The 24,341-nt window shown below is 36.9% G+C and overlaps 1 protein-coding gene across 5 annotated transcripts in view; it reads left to right on the forward strand.

The window, feature by feature from the left end:
* Nucleotides 1-23,601, forward strand: part of LARS2 (leucyl-tRNA synthetase 2, mitochondrial) — an 84,189-nt gene extending 60,588 nt beyond the window's left edge. For 3 of the 5 annotated variants that reach the window (XM_053952786.1, XM_053952776.1, XM_053952795.1), the window contains 7 exons: nt 3,954-4,057; nt 5,231-5,413; nt 7,983-8,152; nt 9,148-9,225; nt 11,262-11,373; nt 17,731-17,858; nt 23,228-23,601. In XM_053952786.1, coding sequence (XP_053808761.1) covers nt 3,954-4,057; nt 5,231-5,413; nt 7,983-8,152; nt 9,148-9,225; nt 11,262-11,373; nt 17,731-17,858; nt 23,228-23,407 — 955 coding nt within the window. In that variant the 3' untranslated portion in view covers nt 23,408-23,601. Of the gene's footprint in view, nt 1-3,953; nt 4,058-5,230; nt 5,414-7,982; nt 8,153-9,147; nt 9,226-9,263; nt 9,326-10,223; nt 10,257-11,261; nt 11,374-17,730; nt 17,859-23,227 lie in introns of those variants that run through there. The other 2 variants (XM_053952802.1, XM_053952811.1) reach the window with 2 other exon arrangements.
* The last annotated feature ends 740 nt before the right edge of the window (nt 23,602-24,341 follow it).

The following is a 24,341-nucleotide window of genomic DNA, read 5'->3' on the forward strand; positions in this document are numbered from 1 at the left end:
GTAAAATGCATTGCTTCTATAAATAATTCACAAGGCAGCAAGACCTCCCAGCTGTGACCACTGCTGGGAGGGGGGCCAGGTAGGCAACTGGGGCTAGAAAACTCCTCCGCTGTTCCAGCTTAATCCACCATGGCAGGTGTGTGCTGGCACTCTCTGTTGCACCTGCTCAGCTGTGCAAGTACAAGTTACACAGAATTTGGTTCTGCCCTAGACTTCGGTAATCTGTCTGATGAACAATTGGAAATGGAATCTAGCACATTCTCCCTGAAGTATTATAAAGCAATAAAAATGTCATTGTTGCTGTTAAGTCAGCAGATTTTACTCTGATAGAGGGCAAATCTGCTGAATAAGAAGGCACTATTTTTCACATAACTGAGTTACAGAACAGAAGAAGATATGTGTGTGACAGAAATAGCTTATTCTGTGAAGAAATAATGCTACAGCTTCTCTGCATTCATTTAGGACCTTATCACTAGTGCTAATTTTAAGCAAAAGCTCTCACTTGTTAACTGTGTGGAATCTTGAACATTCAATATTGTCTTTTTTTTTTTTTTTTTTTTTGCCTAGAATTATCAGTTTCCACATCCTGCAGTCACCTGTATCTAACAGCAGGTTACCCAGCCCCCCTGGACTCAGCCAGTAGTGACTGACCTTGTCTTGTCTTCACTCCAGGGCACAGCACTCGGGCTCTCTCAGCCTTTCTAAAGGTGCAGGGTGCAAATACATGCAGTGAGCTCCCTTGATAGGGCTATCCCTTCTCCTGAATTCACTATTTTATCACTGTGGCAGGCTCCAGCAGTGTTCTTCCAGCCAGGTCATTTATACTAGGACTGAAAGTCCTGCTGCTCACCCTGCACAGAGCAAAGCAAAGAGCATGAGAACATGGCACTGAGCAGGAGTTCCTGATTTGTCTGTCATGTTTGCCCTACCATCCATTGCATGGTCCTAGATTGGTCTCTCATAGTGATGAACCTTTATATGAACATTAGAGAAAGGAAAAGATGGATTACAGACTTCATGGCTAGCACAGCTGACCCTTCTCAGAGGTGCCAGGCACTCTTTGCAGGTGGGATGTGCAACACGATCAAAATCTGTAATATGGGCAAGGTCTCAGTGCAGATACTCCAGCATGAGCACAAACAAACTTCACAGGCAGGTGAAAGCTATCCCATTCCATTATATCTATGGTCTGAAACATGACCAAGCATTCAGAGGAACTCCAGACTCCTCTTCTGTGCCAGAAATGTCACTGTGTCTGAAAATGGCTTAATTTCATTATTCTTGGTGTTTTGGATCAGGAGGTATTTATGGTACCGTGACCGGGTGCTGCAGTATTGAGGTCAGAATTGCATCATCCCTGCTGTGCTGCAGCCCCTTGGCAGTTCCCTTACACAGCCAAGAAGTGCATCCCTGCCTTTGAAGGGGATTGTTTGAGGTGTGCAGTTTTATTAACATGAATTCAAGTGTAACTCTGCATGTGAACATGAGATGGAGCCACCACAACACTGCCAAAATCACTGTGCATTCAGTGCAGGGCTCAATTTGGTTTGAAGCCCTGTGTTTAGCAGATGGGCTCTGGCTTTCTCGTTTTGGGCCTGTCTCCATACTCCTGCGGTCTCCCACTAGGGACACATGGTTGGGGTTTCTTTCCCCATACTTGGTAATGTATTTTGTATTGAATTTTTGTAGCCTCTGTCAGCATAAACAAAAATAAGAAATGCTTGTTCCTACATTCAGTTTTTAGTAACTTGGCATATGATCTGAACTAACTCTTTGTCATTAAAAATAAGTGTTTCTTGAAAAATCACTTCCAGTGGAGAGCCCTATCTGATTTGGATGATCTGGCTACCTCATTAGATTTACTTTAGATAGCAGGAAGTGTAGCTATTTTAATAACTGTTTGAGATCTTAAACAGACTGAAGTACTGAATGATAGGCAGGGAATTTTTTTTCCTGTGAAGTTATGTCTCTAGTTTGTAGAGACAGGAGGAATGTGTTTTATCCTGATGCATTTTCCCACCATTGTTGTTGATAGGGTTACAAAGTTTTTGTTCCCAATTTTTACCTTCTAATTCACTTGGATTGTTTATAATAATTTTTTTGTATTTTAGATTATTTTTGCATCCTATTTTTAATTTTTTTTTTCATTTTACTGTCTAAATTTGACTTCAGTTTTTATTCCCTGAAGTTCCTTTACTTCTAAACAACCAGATTTTTCAGTCAACCTCTGAAGTATCATCTACAAAATATTTATAGAGATGCTTGAGTTGCTCCTAGTTAACATTGTTGATAAAACCAGGTGGTGTAGCAGAGACTCATACTTCTTTTTGACTGAGTGATACATCAATATGTGCCAGTACTTGCACAATATTTATAAGTATAAAAAATATGCAAGGAAGGAAACTCATGTTCAAACTTGAGCATGTTGAAGATAAAATATGAAGCCTGTCGCTTTGTCTCCCAGTTTATAGTTTTGTTTTCAATATTTTCTTACTTCAGAGTCATCGAAAGTGTTAAAGGACTAGTACTTGGAATATACCTACTTTAATATGATAGAAACATATAGCAAACAATTGTTATATAATTTAATGATACTTTAATTGTTTTATTAAATTGCTTTTAAATAGTGAGATACATTGTCATGTAATTTATATTTCTTAATAATTTTAAATTCTATATTAGCTCCTTAATAATGAATCATGTTTTGGATTATGACTTTTTTGTACACGTGAAATAAAATGTGGAAGCCTGGTTTTACTGCTTCTTTTTTACATGGGTATTCTCTGGCTTTTAAAAAAAAAGTTCATAGAAATAATGCATCCTTTTACATAAGTTGTTTTGTACACATTTGAGGTTTCATTAGGTAAAAAGTGTAGAAAATTCAGATTGTTTAATGTTGCACATACATATCAGCATTAGGAGGGGCTGATGATCATGTCCTCCAAAATGATGGTCACTGATGTCCCTGTGATGGAGGGTTCCATGAGAAGGCTTCCAGACTGTATGTGCTTTCTGGGACTGGCTCCATACCTCCTTCCCTGGCTCCTACTGTTCTTAAAGCTGTATTAGAACTGCCTTACTTTCCTGTTCTACTGAGTGGGAACGAAAAGCTTTAGAGATTAATTTTGTTGCCTCTTTTTTTGGTGAAAACAGTGACAGACGTGTGACTGAATGCATTAGAAATGCAAGATCATTAAAGGAGGGGGCCACAATAGTGTGTCAACCAGAGCAGTGTTTACTTAATTTCTTACTGAGTGCAGTACTGCCTTTCAAGCCTCTTTCTAGCCTTGTCATATACTCATTTAATGGGATTTTACTGTCCCTGATGTAAATTTTTCTAGAAAAGTTAGGTGCTAAAAACTTGATGCACTGAGATACAAACTTTTCAGCATTGCCCTTTTTCTAGTATACTTTTTCGTACAGCCAGGCCTTCCTGGATAGTTCTGCAAAGGGACAAGGCATGTGGGTGCTTATGTTAGAGAAACTGTCTTATCTGTTTATAGAAAGAAATGTGCAATAGCATTTTGATTTTTTCAAAATCCTGTGCTCCTCAGAGGGAAGCTAGAACTAAATATTTGTAAGACAATGAGGCCAGGTACTTGAATGCTTTCACACGAGATTTAGCTTGAAGTTAGGGAAATTGTACTGTTGTACAAGAAACTTCTGTGTGTTATCCATATGCTAATTTGAAAAGTGATGTTAGAATAACTTAGTACTAAATTAGGGTACAGGAATGTGAGCAGAATGCAAATAAATACTTAGACTTGCCAGCCAACCACCATTAATCAATGCATAAAATACTCTAAGGTATCAACTATTTATGTATAGTCTTCTTGAAATTCTTGTTTCATTAAAAAATTGTACCTGATTGGCTCAACACCTGAGGCTTATCATAAAGTATGCTTTTGACAACTCTTTTCAACAGAGAAGTTTCTTTTTCCTTCCATCCTTAGGGAGCCTTTCCATAAGCTCTTGGTTCAAGGTCTTATCAAGAATCAGACATTCAGACTAACAACAACAGGCCAGTGTTTGAAGAGAGAGGAGGTTGATCTCAGTGGTAAGAGAAACTGCATGGGAAAATCAACACAGATGCATCCCTAAAGGCAGGGACTGCTTCAGTGCTGGGAAAATTTGGAAGAGAAAATGAATCTAATATTTAAACTGGAGAGCAACTTCTGTGAGTTTAGGATTTACACGTACTGCTGAGTACAAAGAGATCCTGCTAATACAGGAGCTTTTAATTGCATCCAAACACAGAAACAGTGCTGTGGTATTATTTTGGCTCCAGTGCAGTCCAAAAGATCAAAAGTCAGTTTTGTTAAGACAGTGCTCAGCAGCTTGCTGAATGGAGCCAGTTAGTCCCAGCAAACAGGCAACCTACAAAAACATTGTGGCAAAACTAAACACAGGTGCAGGCGTATTCAGTAGATATTCGGAATGTAAAACCTTTAGGAAACAGTGCTCAGTCCCAAGTTCTTTGCATAAGTTCACTGCATAAGCTGCACTAGTCATTGCTATGACACCTGTAGCAACAAAAATAGCTTGGTCATATTTGCCTCTCTTAAGTATTCCTCTCATACATCCTTGTTTTCACTGGATGCAAACCCTGTAAGGCAGTTAAAAATCAACCCTCCAATCCACCCTCTTTAGTTTTACCACTCTCTGCTACGCTTTTTTCTTCTAGAAAAGATTGGAGGATTTTAGCAGAGGATTTTACTCAGTTGCACATTTCTCATTGTAAATGCCCCACTCTGTCCCTAAATTCATGCAAGAGAAAACACACTCTTTTCAGGATAACTTATTGCAATTGGAACCTGTAGCTCTGGCATTTGCAAAAGCTAAGTACAGGTCAGAATTGTATCAAATCAGTACACCTATCTAGGAAATTTTAAATATCATGGTTATAAAAAAGTTTAAATATCAGGAGCTGTCAAGGCAGCACTTAGGATGCATGCCAGATACAGCTTCCAAATGGTAGTAGACTTTGTGTCATGATGTGATGGAAGCTTTAGGATATTATTAGCGTTAAAAACATTAACACAGGAAAATTTTGGGAGGGAAAAGAGTGTTTGGAATGGGTAGTATTCCCCTTTAAGCTATTTTGGAAAAAAAAAAAAAAAAACAAAACACTAGCAACAGTTGTTTCTTCTCATGCTTAGGGAACAAAATTAATTGCTGTTACAAGTGAGCAAAATTTGTTTCAGTAGTTTTTGTATGTCTTAATATTTAGGAAGTGAACCAGTTCACCTAAAAACTGGTGAGAAGCTCCAAGTTGCTTGGGAAAAAATGAGCAAATCTAAGTACAATGGAATAGACCCTGAGGAAATAGTGAAAGAGTATGGCATCGACACCCTGCGCCTTTACATTCTGTTTGCTGCTCCTCCTGAGCAAGACATTTTGTGGGATGCTAAAAGTAAGTCAAATTACTTCTGTAGTTTGTTTTGTTGTATTTTTTCTCAAGTAGTATATTTTTAAATACAAAATTAATACAGTTCTTGATGCCCAAGTTTAGGAAAAATGAATCAAAAAATATAAACAGGTTTTATTGTTTGTTTCTTTTAAAGGAGAAAGGATCACAAAGCTGTCACTAAGAGGCGAACTTAAAAGATTATTGCAAGCAGCTTACCTTCTATAAGCTAAAAGCACATACAAAAACTACTTCTTAAGTTGTATTTTCTTCTGAGAACTTGGATCTCATTATCTTTTTTTATGAGCAATAATTGATTAACAGAAAATTATTTTTTGTTATAATCTGGATTTTTCTAATCAGATCATAGATACAACTTTACAATATTTTGTTATTTCTATTTATTAACACACATTTTGTAAGCTGGACTATGAAATAGTTCTCAGAAACAATCTCATTAGAAGATAATCGGAGTTGCTAGTAATTAATATTTCTAGATATGACATTTTTATGAGCTTACTTCTTGAATAAGTTAAGAATTACCCTCCTGTGCACTTATTTATTCCTGTCATGCAATTCCTTATACTGACAGGTCTTAATTTCTTTTATCTACTTTGGTTCATACATTTTAATGTAGTCTTATACATTCATTTACATTTCACCTTCCTGTTGCATAAGGCTTTAATAAAATACTCCATTCCTGGTTTCAAAAAGTGTAGTTCTTCATTCTTTTGCGTGTTAAGTTCGTGCCACTTAGTTCAGCCTGTACTAAATTTTATTTCAGTTGTGTCTGTCATGCTTTATATTCATTTGTGTTCCTTTATATATTGTTGCACTATTGTATGTACTGGAAGAGCGGGCTTTATGAGTTCTCAGCTGGCTTTCTGTCACCACCTAATCACAACAGTAGAGAGCTAGGCATTTGAAAAGGTCCCTTAAAAATGAGTCACTTAGACTCAAGCCTTAACAGCTGCATCAGAAACATTACACATGTACACAATTCCCTCTGAGGCAGCTAATGTGGTGTTGCACAATCTTTTTGCTGTTTTTTCTGATCTTGGAAATGGAATAATTAAATTACTGTGAGGATAGTGTGTACCAAATCTTAGTTGCAAAGTATACGAGAGCTTGGTGATTAAACATTTTATAAGAAAGCTAAGCACATGCAGTTGTAATGCTAGCAAAAATGCATTTAGTCATTCAAGCCAACCTGTTTACCACTTGAGAAATTCAAAGGAAGATTTTGGCATCATCTAATGTTAAAAGTATTGGAAAACATGAACAGAAGGAGATTTTAGCCACCTAAAGATATTTCCAGGGAAGAAGGAAATAGAAAGTTAGGTGAAAAGCATCTCTTAAATCTCCTTACTCTTTGTTCTGAATTTTTTAATGACAGCAAAATTATGAATGTTTAAATTTAAGCAATTAAGCAGGTTGTGTTGGGTTTTACCTTGGGCTGCATATCAGGTGCCCACCAAGCTGCTTTGTCACTCCTTGCTTTTCAGTTGGACAGGGAGAGAAAAGTACAGCAAAAGGCTCATGGGTTGAGGTAAGGGCAAGGAGATCACTCAGAATTTGCCATCATGGACAAAACAGACTCGACTGAGAAAATAATTTAATGTTTTACCAATTAAAATTAGAGTAATGAAAAGTAAAACCAAATTTACACCTTTCCCTCATCCTTGCCTTTTTCCTGGGCTCAACTGGCTCTGTCAGACATGAGGGAATCACCTAGAAGCTTCCCAGAGAAGCCATCCTTGTAGCCCCTCCCTACCAAAACTTTGTCACACAAAGCCATTACAGGAAATTTTTCATTCAGAGAATGTTAAATAGTGGTTCTCAGTTGTCATGATCCTTCTTTCCACTGGATGGGATAGCCTTTGGGTGATTGCCCTTCAGACTAGATTCCTTGTCCTTTCAGTGGTGGGCATCAATTCAGGGTTTATGTCATTCTCTCCTGTGGTGTGAGCAGCCATGGAGTAGGACTGATGCTTCAAGGTCAAGGTCAACAGCTTCATAGTGTCCCCATCCCAACATAAGCTGTGCTAAAAGAGGTTACCAAGAGTCAGAGCCTATACCCATTAGCACAATAGCATCTCTAGCAACAAAAGTATACATACTTGCTAAAATTAAATTTGAAAAGAGACTTTTCAATTTGGAAAGATATGTGTATGCATACTTGTGTATATATTTGTATTCTGCCATGAGTTCAAAAAATGAGAGCATGTACAACTCCTTTGTGGAGTCATTAAAACAGATGAGCATCCTAGCATTGACATAATATTGGGTTATTTTACAGGTTTTTGTAAATATTCTATGCTGTATTCTTGCTATATACATCTGTTTTAAAGTCATTGCAGAAAAATACTTTCATCGTATTGGTTTTTTCCCTTGAAACAACTCAGCATTACTTGTAAAGACATTTTTAATTGCATTGATGTCTTTCATTTAAAATATAGTTTTTAAAAAAAAAATACTTAACTCCAGTGTTCTGTTCGGTTCCTGCTTATCTTTAAAGTTTTGGATGCTTTACTTTTAACTGACATTTGTTTCTGAAATCTTTCATTAATCTCAGCTGATGCCATGCCTGGTGTTCAGAGATGGCAGATACGGCTCTGGGCGCTTGTAACCAAACTTATTGAAGCAAGGACTTCAGGAACCATACCCAATCCTGAGCTTCTGAATAAGAAAGAGAAGGCTGAAGCCAGAAGGATCTGGGAGCAGAAGAATCTGGTGATTTCTGAGGTCAAAAGAAACACTTACATAGTTTCTAAATTACTAAATAAGTTGTTTCTTATGCTAAAACCATATGTTTGATTTACAAAGCCAAAAGTTTTTCCCCAGATGAGTAGCTAATTTTTTAAAGTGAATTATTCTCTATGTAAATAATTTTATCTACCTACAAATTCTGTGGGCCAGAACTTAAAGCATGTATGCCTCATTTAAGGAATGAAATGTTATGACGTTAAAGTTTTATCAGTTTGGGATTCAAATTACTCCATTTCAAGTAAAAAAACTGATTGTAGATGAGTTCTGTAGGTTACCCTAACAGAAGCTTTGGTCTGTTTGCTTCATATCTCATTAACATGTCTGCTGTTTCATATAGAATGAAAAAAGCCACTGGTGAAAATATATTAGCATAGCCTTGAAAAAAATACTGAAGTGGTTGTTCATCTCTTGTTATGTGTTGTCTCCTGCTGTGATTAGTATCAATTCAGTTATGCAAGACTCAGAAGGAAACATGAATACCTGCAAAATTAGCTTCAAATAATTTTCTTTGAATAAAAACTTTTGCAGTTTAAACCCTGCTATGAGGGATATTCCAGATCATTTAACAGACTTTATAATTCTAATCTAGTAATCTATGAACAAGTTTTCACCAGTATAAATGGATTTGCAAGATAGAAGGCCTCTTGTAGGGGCAAAGGGAAGATATTTTATTAAAGGAAATAAAGAATGTCTAATGCACATTTTTCATAGCAGTGATTGAAGCTTTTAAAATTGTGAAACAGAAGGGAAGTTGAATTTTTATATTATTGTTTTATATGATTTTCCGCTCCACACATGTGATTGCACATATGATGTGTTTGCATACCAAAGTGATTTTCATATAAGAGGTAAGATGCACATATTTCACAAATTGAAATTGATTACCAGTAATTGTTTTTCATTTAAAAACCCAGTGTTCTGAGCTGAAAAATTATAAGTAATTAATGACAGACCTTTTCTTCTAATACAAGGTAACCGAGTACTTCACAAAGGATCATTTGTTCAATGCAGCTATTTCCCGATTGATGAGCCTCACAAATGTACTCCAGGTAAGTATGTGATATTAATGAAAGTATCTTTCTTTCAGACACTGCTCCTGTCAATCTTTCTACCAAGCAGGAGCTGCCTGAAATATAGATCCAGCTTTCTGTAAGTCATTAACTTCATAAACAGTATTATTAAGTCCAGAGCCTTGTTGAGTTACTCAGTTCAAAAGCAGCATGTTCTAATGTCACTGTAACCCTGAAATGTAAACAGTTTTGCAGGAGGAGCTTGATGGTATTAGATCCACCAGATTCTGATGTTTATGTCTGCATCCTGTAATTTGAAGAGGATACATTTTGTTTAGTTCTGTTCTTTGTTCTCTTGATTTTAACCAAGTTGCATAGGTAGCTAGGTATAGTAGTACATTATAGAATTACCAAGCATTCTAATTTTAAAAGGGTTGTTCTTTGCAAGGAAAATCACACACAGTCAGTCCTCAAAGACAGCTTACACTGCTGAACTTAAGTTTTAAGATTTTTAATTTAGATTGTTGTTTATCAGCCAGTGGTGATAGATGAAATATAATAAACTACTATAATTATTTTCATTACTACTCTTAGATCTGGTTGAGCAATCCTTCAGGCATATAATGGTAACCTGATATAGACCAGAAATTAAATATAATTTTGAAAGTTTCAGCTTCTTTATTGAAATACCACTTTATACCTTATGGATTCCAAGGTGCTTACTGGCAAAATCAAGGAACTTAACAAAAAGTTAGGTAGGTTGTGCCCAGATGCTGTACTGAGACAACTTAAGTCTGGTATGCTGTATGGTGTTGAAGAACTGTACACAGTTCTTTATCTCCAACTCAAAGACTCATAGGCAGCTGGGGCTAATGGATGGTGGAATGAATGTTAAAAAAAATAAAATTCAGGGTCCTACGGACAGCCAGATGAATGATGTTGAACACTGATGTATTTCTTGAGCAAAGAAGACAGTGCAGTATCTTTGAAGAATAAGCTTCCGCATAGCATGCTGATACTTCCTCTTTTGCTCCCAGTTGAAAGGAAGAAGTGGAGAGGTGGACAAAGGATTAAACATTGAATGTGGGTAGTAGTTACTAAAACTTACTCAAATATAGTTTGCACTATAAGTGATAAGATGCCCTCTGACAACATTGGCAGTCAAGCAAATCACTGGTTTTGGACAATTTTCTAGTTGATGAGAATGGGTTTTCATCACATCGGATAATTGTCATAAGTTCACATGTATTGACCTTTTTCTGTGCTGTTTCGTTAGAGAGATAGATTACAAAATAAATGCATCAGCTGAATTTGCCATGGGGTGTAATCTCTTAGGCAAAGAAAAAAAAAGTTAATTTGATTACTTCTAGTGCTGTATCTTTCTTTTTGAGTTTTCTGTAAGTTAAGTTAAATGGGGAAATGAAGTTCAAATTTTGTCAGTCAAGTTACCTTTTGCCAGAAATTGCACATTTTCTATACTAAAGAAGCCAGACTAACTAAATAATTTTACTAAATAATGAGAACATAAAACTGTAAAAGTCTTCATTGTGCTTTTCATTCCCAAAGCTTCCTTTAGCTCTAAAACCTCACTTTGTCACTAAATTCAGCTTTACTGAAGCTACTCTCTGATCGTGTAGAATTAAACCTTGTCCCAACAAAATCTGTGTTGCATTCAGCACAGTTTGATTGTCATATACAGTGCTTCACCTCTTCTCAGGTACCTCTGGTTTTGCCTAAGGTTGTGCTTCTAGAAAAGGCAGCACTCAAAAGGAATTTGTGGGCCACTCTTGTCCACGTGAGTGTGTGTTCAGAATTCTATGCTAGAGTAGATCCCCAAGGGTCTTCATCAGCCACTTCAGGATTAGCTTCTAAGTGTTAGAGAGCACTCTATGACCAAGAGTTGTGATTTTAATTTTCCATTTTCGTAAGTTTCCAATTTATTGTGAAATTACACTGTCCTTAGTACAGACACTGATTTTAGGTTTTATTACTGCATTTCCTTCTTAATTAAACTACTTTCCTCCCCACCTCAGAATGTTAATAGTTTGTTTATTTTTCCTTGCTTTTTTGCTCAGCAAGCTCCTCGGCCTCTTGTTCTCCACAGCACAGAATTTGAAGATGCTTTGGCTTCACTCTGCATTATGGTTGCACCTATGGCTCCCCACATTGCATCAGAGATGTGGAAAGGTATTTATAAACTTCATATAGGTGTTTTAGGAAAAAGGGCCAGAAATTTGCAAAAATGTCTGTAATTCAGCACGTGTCACTTACCTCTGAATTCTTTATCTAGCTCCTGTCATAATTGTTAAACAAACTTGAACTTTGTGTCACTCCCACATCTCTCTTTTCTGCCTTTGCTTTTTTTTTTTTCCTTGCATACAGAGGTGGATTTCTTGAAATTAGATGGAGAAAGGGAGATAGAAGAAAATTTCAAGGCAGGACTTGCATGAGGAATTCATATGTCAGCTGCTAACTGCTCCTGAATATGGATGGCATTATTAAGAGCTGAACACCAGGACAGAAACAGACCTTTTTTAAATAACTCTGTCAGAGCCTTTGGAATACAAATACTTTCTTTCAGGAATTCAGGCAAAGCGAACCGTATCAGAGGGCTGGATACTAAAAAGACTAAAGGAATGTTCAATAAAAATCTTACTCTTTTGGGATGTTCCAGAGACTGAGGAACACTGCGCTGTAAATTAACCTGCCATGGAGAATGGAAATGGTAGACAGGGTATCTTTTCAACTGTCAAAGTTGTACAGGTCTGAATACAAAATGGGCTAAATTGCATGGTGCTGATACAGGTAAAGCCTGTGAAATAAGGGATGTACTTGCCAGAGTTTAGTAATTGATTGTAAGGTTTATTGGGAAAAGTCCCAAGATACATATGGGAAGATAGGAATATATTCTGCATTGTGGCTGGCCACGAACTGCTGTGTGGTTTTGGACCTAATGTTAGCTTTTGGATTCTGTTTTAAGTATTTTATTTTCAATGGTTATCCCCAAAAACATTATGCATTCAAGTGTTTGCAGAGCAGTGCTACTAAACTGATGATATTTCAGTGTTGTGCATGGACCTGTAATGTTAATTGCCAAGGAAAGACCACTCTTGTTCAAAGCAGTAACAAAGAAGCAGAGCCTATGGAAACAAGATTTGGTAGGGAGAGGGGGTTGGGTTTTTTGCATGTGTTTTCATTTCAAGTGATTTTAAAATGTCTTAATAGAAGTTTAACTGTCTAGAATAAAGAGTGGCATCAGACATCCATATATTACGATGTGCCATCTAATTAAAATAATGCTAAATAAAAGTAATTAGCATGACTCTTTTCCACATTGGTTGAGATGGAGACAGAGGAGATTCAGGATAATTACTTATACATACAGTGCCTTCTGAACTTGGAATTCTAATACATGTTTGGAAATTCAGAATTACCAGCTATGGTTGATAAAATGCCAAAGAGCACTAGGGTATCTTAATTAACAACTTGTCAAACATGAAGCTTAATCCTGTAGTGTTTTGAATGTTAGATAAGGAAGCCATTTCTTGCTACTAAAATCACTGGAGAATGAAAATGATAAACATTTTCTGTGTCTCCCTCTGATGTAAGAATAAAAAGGAAGCATATAAAAATTGGAAATGTATTGTACTCAGCATCTGCATTTAAAGATAAAATTTTACTTGTGTGGTCCAAAGACATGTGCACTGTAATTCAGTGCAGCAATCATAAAAAACCATTATGTATTGATGACTGCCTTTATTAACTTTATTACTAAATTTGAAAATGAAAGTATCTTTTAGCATGGTAATCATTGTATTATACTGAAGTTATTAAGCAATTTTATCAGGAGAATGTGTGTACATTTAACTGTTGCATTGTGGTAAGAATACTGTATTATTTTGAAATAGCCAACATCTATCAGTTCTGTCCTGGGATTGAGATTTCATATTAAAGATTCCCCAAGTTTTGAATTGCACTCTGGTTCCACCAAGTCCTGTTGCTCTTCTAATTAACCAATTTCTTAAACTTTATTGTGTATAAGTGATGATGCTTTACTATTTTAAATAATTTCAATACGAAAATTAAGGTTTCTAAATACTCTGTTTAGTTTTCTCTGTGCTTTAGTTCTCCATACTCGGAGAGAATAATTCTCTCCTTTTGTACTTTGGCTTTGCATCTAAATGTCAGGATAATGCTGCTTCCTCTTTCGTAAATTGGTCAGGAAAAGAAGTTTGTATATTGTTCTATAAATTGCACCTATAGCAGTGGACCCCACTCTTTGGTGGAAGCTGCTTGAATGCTGTTCTGTAAGTGCCTCACCTTTCAGCAGCTGAACAACAGCAACCCATGATACTTTGTGTGTGAAGAAGTTCTTCTCCTGCCTTAGAGGACGAGCAGTTTTTGGTATTTTGGTGTGTCAGCCTGGTGGTGTTAACTGTGCAGGGAATGCACTGGTTTATCGCTCAATAACATAAAAAGCAGCCGTAGCCCCTCAGTGTGGGAAGAGTTCATCCGGCTGATATCTTGGCAGTTTATGAACACTAACAGGATGAGGAAATCAGTTTCCTTCCTGAAACCTTGTATCTGAGGAATATACAGACACCATTTGAGACTTTTTTTTTAGTTTGTTTGTAGTAGTACAGTGTTTTGCTGCTCAGACAAGGATATGAAACTGCTTATTGTGAGTTGCTACATTTTTATTAGAAATGACACATGAAAGATGTGTGCACCCTTGATAAACACATCTCAGGAAATACTGAAATTAAACATAAATTTTGAATTTTTAATGGTATCATTGACTTAGCAATATTTTAACTGTCACTGCAATAGCTCTGTTGCAAGAATTTGTCTGAACTCAGCTCTTGCTCAAAGAGGCTTCTGAAGAGAATAGAGTTGAGCAAAAGCTAATTGATGTTGCAGATTTTAATTGAAAATCTGAATGTAGAAATCCCCCTTCACAAATCCAATAAGAAACGTGATTTGGAGTTTAAATTTTTTTTTTCTCCAAAAGTAATAGCGTAAAAGGAAGGAGAACAAATCCTTCAAATTGAGGAAGACAGATTGTTTTAAGAAAGTTAAAAGGATTTGACTGGAGTTTGTTGGATTGCAAGCACATCCTAGAGTTAGTTTACAGTAACCCAGGCTTTTCACATCCTGGTTCTGTAGTATTATACCAGTGGTATAATACAGATTTTCTCAGAGCTGTCTGGAAACAGCTGTTACCATCTATTTGAGACTGCAGATTGTTTCACATATGACTGACAGACATATTCTTCCTGAGCTGCAGAAAGAAATTTCAGATATGTAACTTGACCAAATCTGTGAAATAGAGAGATTCATTAAATAGTAAAGAGAATATAAAGAAAAAAGTAACATGGTAACAATGCCAGAAAGAGGCTGCATAGGCAAGTAGATACTCACCCAAAATGTTTCTCTGCTTGCCCTTACACCCTCCTTATCTGAGCTTTTTCATTAAATTAGCAGTATTTGGATATTCACCCTCAGAGTCATCTTATACTTCCCCCTCTGATCTTGTTACATTTCCTTTTTGAAAATCCTTAGTCCTAAACTCTGATACTGACATTGTTTCAGATGCTTTCATTAGCTTCCTTTTATCACCCATTAAGACTTCCATCTTCATTTCCTTCTCTGCTTTAATCTCTCTGTTCCAGGGTTGTCACAAGCCAGCTCTTTCTCAATTTACTTCATAATCACAACTTTTCCTCTAGCCTACATAATTTTTTGTCTAAGTAGCTGCACAATTAGTGGAATTTTACAGATAATTTTTTCCAATACTTTTTTTCTGTAAGACTAGAGTTACCTTTCTATCCTAGCACCTTGCTTATACACGATTGCTCCCATGTCTTCCTTCTTAAATTTCTTTAAAATGAGAATCTGCTCTGTCCTGTCAAATAGCACCTTAGGGGAAGTATTATGTTTATGAAATACTCCTGTAATGCTAGTAAAACATTGCCCTGAGCTGAAAAGTTGTTAGACTGGTCCTGTCCCCTCTTTCTCTCAACTTGCTAATTTACAGTACTATTTATAGTACTCGTTTAACTTGGTGTTTTAAAATGGGTTCCAATGCTCTGAGTTACTGGTTAGGGAAACCTTGCTCTAATATTTACTTGCTAGTCAGTAGAAGTCCATTGAAGCAGATCCAATAGCAAGATCTGGGCTTCAGACTGAGCACAAGTATTGTCTTTGATCTGTCCTGTACAGATGGAGACATATAAGTAAAAAGCTTACAGTAAGTAAAAATATACTCAGTTATCTTTCTGTCCTGCATCTGCAAGAGAATCAATAGCCATAAAAGCAAAATACATCAAAAAATATAATGCAAAATGCACACCACTTTATAAAAGGCACTTCACTAGATACTTTCCTGTACACTAAGATGATAAAAGTGGTTTTTCATGTTTCCACAATCAAAGTTTCAGAAGTGGTCCATTTTTAAGGTATCAATCACTGTTCTGGATCAGGGTGATGAAGTTTCTGGTTTAGTCTGTTGAATTTTGAAAATACCATTCAAATCATTATGGTTTCTGTGCTCTACAGCTTACAAAATGTGAATTAAAGCAGGAAGCCAAACAGGCAACAAAACTAAAACCTTCATCTTGGTTTCCTGTCAAACTGTTTTCTCAAACTAGTTCTGTTGACTTTTCTCTATGGATGAGCTCATAACTCATTTTGTAGCAAGAAAATTAACCAAAATATTGACACTGGGCTTACTCACACTTTGCTTCAGAATACATTTTAATTTTTTTTTCTTGGTCAGTTTATTAGGACTGACAGCCTCCACAGGAATTAAAAGCGACCCTGGTTTTGCTTTTGTAGATAGAAACTCGTATATCAAAAAGTGAGTTTTAAATAGTTTGAAGAATTCTCTTCAACAGTAAAATAAGGAATGGCCAGCGTGTATGCTTCTGCCGCAAGGCGTGTGATCAGTTGGAAAGAAATGAGGTCATCTGGATGTTCAAAAGCCAAAAAGGAAAGAATCTAACAGCTGTTTTCTTTACAGTCGATGTGATGATGAATCATCAATATGAAGATTTTTTTCTGCTTGAGTTCCTATATTTTGCTCTCTCCGTTTCTGAGCTACTGCTGCAAAAGAAAAAACAATACACAAAATCAGAGCCACTGATAATAAATTATTTACCTAACAAATAGTTGTTGTCATTAAGAAATGTGCATGTTCTTGCTTGCCATTAGAAATAGCTCCCATTGGTCCTCCCCGCTGTCCCTCTCTGAGTCATTCAGCAAATAGCACAGCTGTGTGTCATTTTACTGAAGCATTTTGTCTGAAAAAGCACTGACAAAAATGTGGTGGATTTTTCTGGAGGAAGCTGCTCTTTATGTCCCTGTTTGCTGTTATTCACCGTATTAGTCTAAGCAATCCAGCGAGCTGAATTGATGTATGCACTGTGCATGGGTTGGCTGAGTGCCTATGGCTGCTGTCCTGCTGTTTTGAACAGCTTCAGTGCCTCAGTTTCTCCAGTGAGTCTTGTGTTGATGGGTTTTCTTTATGCTTTTGATGGAGTTTCCCTAAACCAGGAGAGATTTCATATACATTTTGCAATCCTGAATGAAGCATGTGCTTACAAAAAGTTTTTGTCCATGTTCTTATTCATATGCAGAAATTGCTTTTAATTTAAAAATCCCCTGGCTCTGTGAGAATCACAAGAGCAAACATCATCAATATTGATTATATTTGACAACATCTTGTTAAATGAAATCTTTGTATTTTGTCATACAGCTGCAGTAAACAGCAACATAAATCCTACTCAGGAACTTCTATTCAGTTACAGAAAGCACCTTCAGAATGACTTGCATCCTATTCTCCTATTACTTAAACAAATCAGGAATTCATTATCTTGGGAAGATCATAGCCAGTTTAATAAAAGGAGATCACTTATAGCCATTTTAGAAAATTTTTAAAATAAAATCAAAGTATAAAATGTTTCAAAATGTAAAAATCATAAGGAGGGCAAGCTGTGCAAGGCATTCCTTTGTATAACCTTTAATTTGTGAGAAAATACACTTCACAAAATAGAGAAAATCTTTCAAGTAGCTTGACTTGGAAATTTAGAAACTACCCAGCATATTACAGGTGGTAAAATAAGCCATAATCGTTTATCATTCTCAGTTGTTAGTAAAATTCTAATCAAACTGCTGTCATTACTGAAATTAAATGCAGTATTATGGTTGACTTTTAGAAGCAGAGGTCAGCTTGTGTTGCAGTATTACCATTTAAAATAATAAGCAGCGGTCTTCTGTGCTCTTGGCGAAGTTAAAGAGTGTTAATTTAAATCTAAAGTGTGCCCACATTGTTAATATCCTTACTCATGATATAAAACAAATGCTTCAAAGATGTATATCTTTCTGTTTATAATGTGTTGTATGCTAATCTAAACAATGTTATTTCCTCCTATGGCACTTGCTTTTAAAGTCAACTTTATCCTGATCTAATTTGTCAAACAAATTCCAGAGACCAAATGTTCTGGTTACCGTACAGATGAATGTTTTACTGTTTTCATTTTCCAGGTTTGGCACATGTGCAGAATAAACTTTGTACTCATCATCACTGGGATGTTGATGTTCTGCAGCAGTCCTGGCCCAGAGTAGACCCAGATTACCTTCAGCCATCAGATGTTGTGGAAATGTCTGTACTGGTAAGAGCATTTTGATTTATTTTCAGTAGTGGCCAAGTAATGTGTTATGAGCCCAGAGGATGATGGAATTTCTTCTCTTGTGGAAGTCAGGTCCCATAGTAGATGATCCAGTGAAAGTTCAAAATAGAAGCTGCTATTACAGTTGTGCTGAGTAATTAAAATGGTTTCCTAAACAAAAAGATACAGCGAGTCTGGAAGAGAGATGCCCTAAGTATAAATCTTTCAGAGTGACTGCATATTAGTACCTGTGGAGATTTGACCAATGAACAGCCATGGCCAACGATGATACAGTCAAAACTAGGATCACAATACAGGCCCAGATTTTTTGCCTGACAGTGCATTTATTAACTCAGCCCTGTACACAAATGTATAATTAGGAGATATTTCTTGTGGTGCCAGTAGTGCTATGGCTCCCTAACAGAACCAATCATAAGCTCAGTTAAGTTGTGATTTTTGCCAAATTATGTTTCCCATCTGCCTTGGGCTGAATTTCTGGCACATGTCAGGAGAGTTCATTTGCAGGAATGGGGTTGAGAAAACCGACTGTCTTTGGAAATGTTATAACTTCCAATTTCTCTGTGGGCTCAAAGCCCTTTGTGGCCCAGGGAAAGAGCTGGCTGTTCAGTGGAAGAGTGCACATGTAACTAACTACCTTTAGTTAACCTCCAGTTTCCCAGCATGTGCACGGTGTAATTTACTGTCTTCTTTTCCTATGGCTCTAGTTAACTAGCATGTGTTCAGGATGCTCCCAGGCATCATAAAGGTTGGTCATTAGACAGGACACAGAGGGAATGAATGCCTGGAGCCAAAGGTGTGGGACCCCTGAGCAGTGTCTCAGCTCTTCCACTGGCTGACTCCTGCTCCACCTGCCTTCAAGTTCCTCATGCTCAAGCATTGTGATAGTCAGTAATTAACATAGATAGTTGGTCATTAACTAGATCTGAGGACTCCTGCCTTTTTCACTGTTCCCCAAAGGGTAATCTTTAATGCTAACATTCTAAATTTTAATGTTCTAAATTAATGCTTCAACTTAAACACTTCCTGTGTTTCTGGACATTGAATGAAAATGGAGCCTATAGAAGAAATGTCATTTGGTCATGTCAAACTGTATGTTCTGTGTGTGTAAAAGAAACAGAAGCAATGCGTTTTAGTTGTATTTTTTTCTGTTAGCGCCTTTCAGGGAGGGAGCAAAGCAGTTGGGTTGTTTTTGATGAGCTAAGTTTTTTGAGGAGGGAAGAAAATTTAAGGGAAGCCATTTTGCTGTAGATTTCCTTAATCAAAGTATCTTTGCAAATAATTTCATATCTTGCCCAATCTCTCAGTGAGATTATTTGAACAGAACGAGAAATAACGTTAAAGCACTAGTTTTTCCAGCATTAAACATACACACTTAAGAAAGACCAAGGAGTATGTCTTTTTGAAGGAAATTTTCAATTGTCATCTTTCCAAACCAAGAAGGACTCAATTGCCAGCTGGGGTTAATAGAAGACTTAGCCTAATAGTCTCTGTGGGTGAATTGCTTTTTTCTTCTTTCTTACCCTCTCTTTTTTTCTTTAAGTGATAAGCATTTAGTTCTAACAGTAAAAATCTTCACTGAGGTATGATCATTTCTCTCAAGCTCAAAATAAGCCTTCACGTCCAAGCACAGCTAGCAAACGTCTTGAATTCCAGTGCTCAGTTTATAAGGAAGTCATGAATGAGAAACTGTGTAATTATAGAAACGTCTTCACAGTTGTGGTTAAAGCAAACATGTTATTAAATTTATCTTTGAAATAACAACTTCAGCAACACAGGGAAAACTCTGGACACAGTGTTTTTAAGACTACACAACCAAACATGAAAATGCCTAAATATTTCACTGATATTTTTCTGCTGACACAAAAATTTCCTTCTCATAAAAAGGAACAAGAAAAAATTTAATTTTATTTATTTAAATTATTTTTGTTTCTTTTCCTGATTGACTTTGTCAAAGCCATAGCCTTGTGTAAGTATTGTTGTATTAAGAGAAAAAAAAAAACCCTGGGTTCTCAGTCATATATTCATGGAATTATATGATGTATGTAAACACCTTCCTTCTGAGAAAGCAAGTGACTGGAAGACCAGAGAGACAAATTGCTTTTTTGAACTGGGAATAATTCTTAGCAATAGTGCCTACAGAGTGTGCCTGGCTTTCTACTGTAAGAGTAAAGCAAAAGGGAAATATGGGGGAGCAGGGAATGTGACTGTGCACGGAATGTGGGAAGTCTTGTGGACACTGAAGGTTTTTGTATGGCTGCAAAAATAAATTGCCCTCATTAAACCAAGAAACACTTGCCATACAGAGGAATTGGTTTTGCAAAGAGTCAGTGTCTTTTCACAAGGCTGTACAGTCAAACCAAGTCTTTGGGCCACAACCCTATTCTTCTCAAGCCATCAAACTGCCTCAGGCTGCCAGGGATTTGTCTGCTGAGACATTCTGGGTTTATTTCTCTTCACACAAAATACTTCATTATTTCCTGTCTGTGCTGGAGTTATGTCTTTCCATATTTAACCCAAAGCAACAAAAGCAACCAGCTCACTGTATCCTTGGCTGAAACAAGATTTCTTGTTTGCCTACAAGAAAGACATTTAAATTCACTGGGTATGCCCGGTATCTGTTACTCTAAATATTATTGCAAAGTTAAGTATTTTTAATAATACTGTATATTATTAATGCTCTGAAAAATCTGACCTGAATGTAGTGTGCATTTCATCCTATAAATACTTCTGACTAGCATTCCTCACATTTTCTAGGTGGTGCAGATCTGTTAGTAGATCTTATAACTGATGTTTTTATAAATTTAAAAGAAAAATTGTGTCATTTTCCTTGCTTTGGCATATGAGGGAGGCCTAACAGTGCACAGATATTTATTTTCTTTCTAACTTCTCAGAAGGATTATGCATCAATGGTAAAAAAATATTTTAGTTGAATTAAACATTCCTCTCTGCAGCCTCAAGGTGCTTATTTTTCAGTCTTTTGTGATTTCATTTCAACTTCTATAACTTCTGTAGTTACCACTGGCTCCCTGTAGATCTGGAATAGTGTAGAATGTCAAATATTAAAAAGAAAAAAAAAGAAATTGGGAAAAGAAGAGAAGAAAAAAGCAACAGCTTCCTTCCTCAGGGGAAGAAAGGACCCAAGACTCGTGTATTTCTCCTCTTGCAGTTTGCCATGGTTTTTCAGAGAAACAAGGCTGCCAGCACCCAGTTTTCTTGTGCTGGCACTTTTACCTGGAAATGCCAAGAGTTATGATGGTCCAGTGAGATACAGAGAGAGAGATGGAGGAATAGCAGAAGGCATTTCTCCTGCTGAGAACCTAAGCCCTGGACTAAAAGGATTTGTGACTAGGATGCTTGCTGCACACAGCATGTGATTAAATCTGCATCTGCCTGTTTTAAGAATAGTGTTTAAATGCTTCATGATACCTACAATATAATGAAAGCCTTGCTCAAACATGTGGTGAAACCATAACCAGTCTGCTGTTTGATAAAAGTTATGGGCCCAGCTCAGAGCATAGTGTGGGAAGATGAGGAGACATGCTGTGGGAAGGTGGAGATGCGCTGTGGGAAGGTACACAGTGCCAGGTTGCCCAGGCTTCTCGACCTTTCTAGGAAATCACAACCACTAGCATTCATTTATTTACCAAGTTGATTTAGACTGCTTGGCTTTTCTGTTGAGAACAGCACCAAATAGGCTAGTTGTGGAAAATTTCCCCCTGCCAACATCCATCCACTGGGACATATTAATTTGCATGATGGAGGACAGTGAATGACATTTTAACTAGACAGGCATAGCTTTGAACTGCAGGCTGCGTGTCCTAGCAGCAAGCTGAGAGGCTTGCTTTATATTCCCACTAAAACTGTATCTGTTTGGATTTTACTGTTTTCTTTTTCCTGTGGAATGCACTTCTTCTGTGAAGTGTCCTGTCAAAAAGAACTGCTTGTATATATTTTTCACAAAAGCTTTAAAAATTAACTCCTATGTGTTTTTCAAGGATTTTTACATTACACCAGATGCTAAAGGCAAAGTTTAACACAGCCAGCCTTTTATGATGCCACATTATGGATGCATGTAGGAGTAATTAAAAGCTTACTGACATTATCACTGTAAATTATTGTCAAGACTATTCAAAAAATAGAAGTGGCTCATCCTTGCTGCATTAGAGACTCCATCTTGTTCCTTAAAAATATGTCCTGACTTCCTCTCTCAGAGAATTGCACAAATTATTTTATTTTCAATAAAACAAAATACAAACTAGGTAAGTGAACTAGGTCTTTCTCATTTGTCGTATGTTGCATACAGATATCCTGAATAAAATCCAGGTGAAAACCAAGTCATGAACATTTTTATGTCCAAACTGCATGAAGCAATGTGTGTTTCTTTTAGAAGATTGAAATCTCCTTGAAATGATGCCTAGGGGTCAGAAATCTGCAGTACCTATACAGATTATTATGCAAGTAATGCAATTAACTGCATTAAAAATTTTGAATTGTTTCATTTTCTAAAATGTGTGATTGACCTTCTTCTCATTAAGGCACTGAAAATAGGCCATATAAATCAGAAAGCCTTTGTAATAATTCATTTTATGCCAGCTCCAGAAGGGTACTGAGTCAGGCTCTGTAGTCTGTCTCCATTATCTACTCTTATTGGATGACAGAAAGAATTTATAAAACCATTTTATAAACTAAGGTGATTCCCACCAAAGGGCTTACTCAGTTTTACTTATGTGATTCTGCCTTACTGAAGCAAAACCAGTGTGGAAGCTGCACTGAAAACCAGCCCTAGACAGGAAAATGTTACTTAGGGAGTAGCTGACGTCTTTGTGGTCAGTGTTGGATGAATGAGCCATGGGTTGAGTACAACATATAACAATGAGTGCAACATACACTAAGTTAAAGCCTATTTTTCTAAAAATAATAAATCTTCCATTTGAATCTCTGCAAGACATTGCTTAGCTGTAAAGAATCCAAATTGCTGCCCAGAAGTATGTACAAACCAAGACTCCCACCAGACATTTTATGCAGCATATGTGACTGTCATGTTTTTAAAATTAAAAGATCACTGCACTGCACAGTCACATGCTGCTTGCTGTCTTCAAAACTGAGACTTCCTGTGGCCAGTTCTCTAATTTTGTTTTTGAGTATCATGAATCAGAGTTTTATCTTATGGTGGACAGGAGATAGGAAGAATTTTATCCTCTGCTTAGAAAGTGTGGGTTTGGAGAAAAGAGAGTTTATTCCACTTTCCCCCTTTCCTTTTGTAAAAAGATGGGTTGGATACAGGAAATGAAATTGTAGGAAACAGTCTAGTTAAACTTCTGTTTTTTCTTGTTTTCGTGTCTCTCTTTCAGATCAATAACAAAGCTTGTGGCAAAGTTTTTGTGCCTCAGCAAGCAGCCCGCAATTTTGACGAAGTCCACGAGCTCGTTCTTCAGAGTGAACTTGGAGTCAAGCATCTCCAGGGACGAGCCATTAAAAAGGCCTTTCTGTCTCCCAGAACTGCCCTTATCAATTTCTTAGTGCAAGAATAGTAAAGGCTCTGCTGGGCTGTAAAAGGGAACTGGAATCTTTGGTGGAGGTGGAAACCAATGCAAAAAGAGGAGTTATGGTCATTTCACTTCATGTAAAGGTGGGAAAGAAATCTTATTAAAATCAGGTTGCTGATAAATTTTCCTTTCAATGTGGAGAAATGTGCAGAATTAAATTTCTTATTGAGTCACGGTAAGATGCTGCTTGTCCATATTCTTTGGGAGAATGAGAAGGGAGCGCAGAAGAACTAAACCACTGTAACAGAATGTAACTGAAGAAAGCACATGGGGTTTAGTGTCAGCCTCAGGAATATATCCTGTTGGAAAGTTGGCTTGGCTAATTGCAGATGCATAAATATGATTCCAGGACTAAACAACTGTCCTGAGTATGTGCTACCCCAAATGTTAGGTGTGCTTTGCTCCCTGTATCTCATGTTTGGGTACCCTACCATTACTTAGCATTTAAAGTTTTAAGGAAACACTGCAAAACACTACAGAGTCTTAATTTAAAAAATAATTTCTTGGTGCTGACCAATGGCCTTGGGCACAGCTGGTAGCCAGAATGGGGTGGTTTGATACATTTCACATAAATTTCAGAGCCAAGCCAAGAAAAAGGTCAGATTATTTAGCCAAGCCCTGCCTTAGCCAGGGTTCTCCTTCCTAGCTGATGTATTTGTGTTGGCACATGCATGAGAGGTGCAACTTCAGCAAAGAATTGATGGTTGTTTCTGTGTGGAACAGGATGGAAGTTACTTCCTATGCATGAGCCATCTCAGAGACTTTCAGGGCACTCAAGAGAGGGACCAGTCAGCTGCTAGAAATGCAGCAGTGGGGAAGGCTCTTGTAGTGCCTAGATTGTGAAACTTGAATTGAGATACTTTTTTTTTTTTTTCTGAGGAGTTGATTAAGTGAAAATAGCCATCATCATTCTAAAAAT

Source organism: Vidua chalybeata, chromosome 1 (assembly GCF_026979565.1).
Source record: "Vidua chalybeata isolate OUT-0048 chromosome 1, bVidCha1 merged haplotype, whole genome shotgun sequence".
In the NCBI taxonomy this organism is placed as follows: Eukaryota; Metazoa; Chordata; class Aves; order Passeriformes; family Viduidae; genus Vidua; species Vidua chalybeata.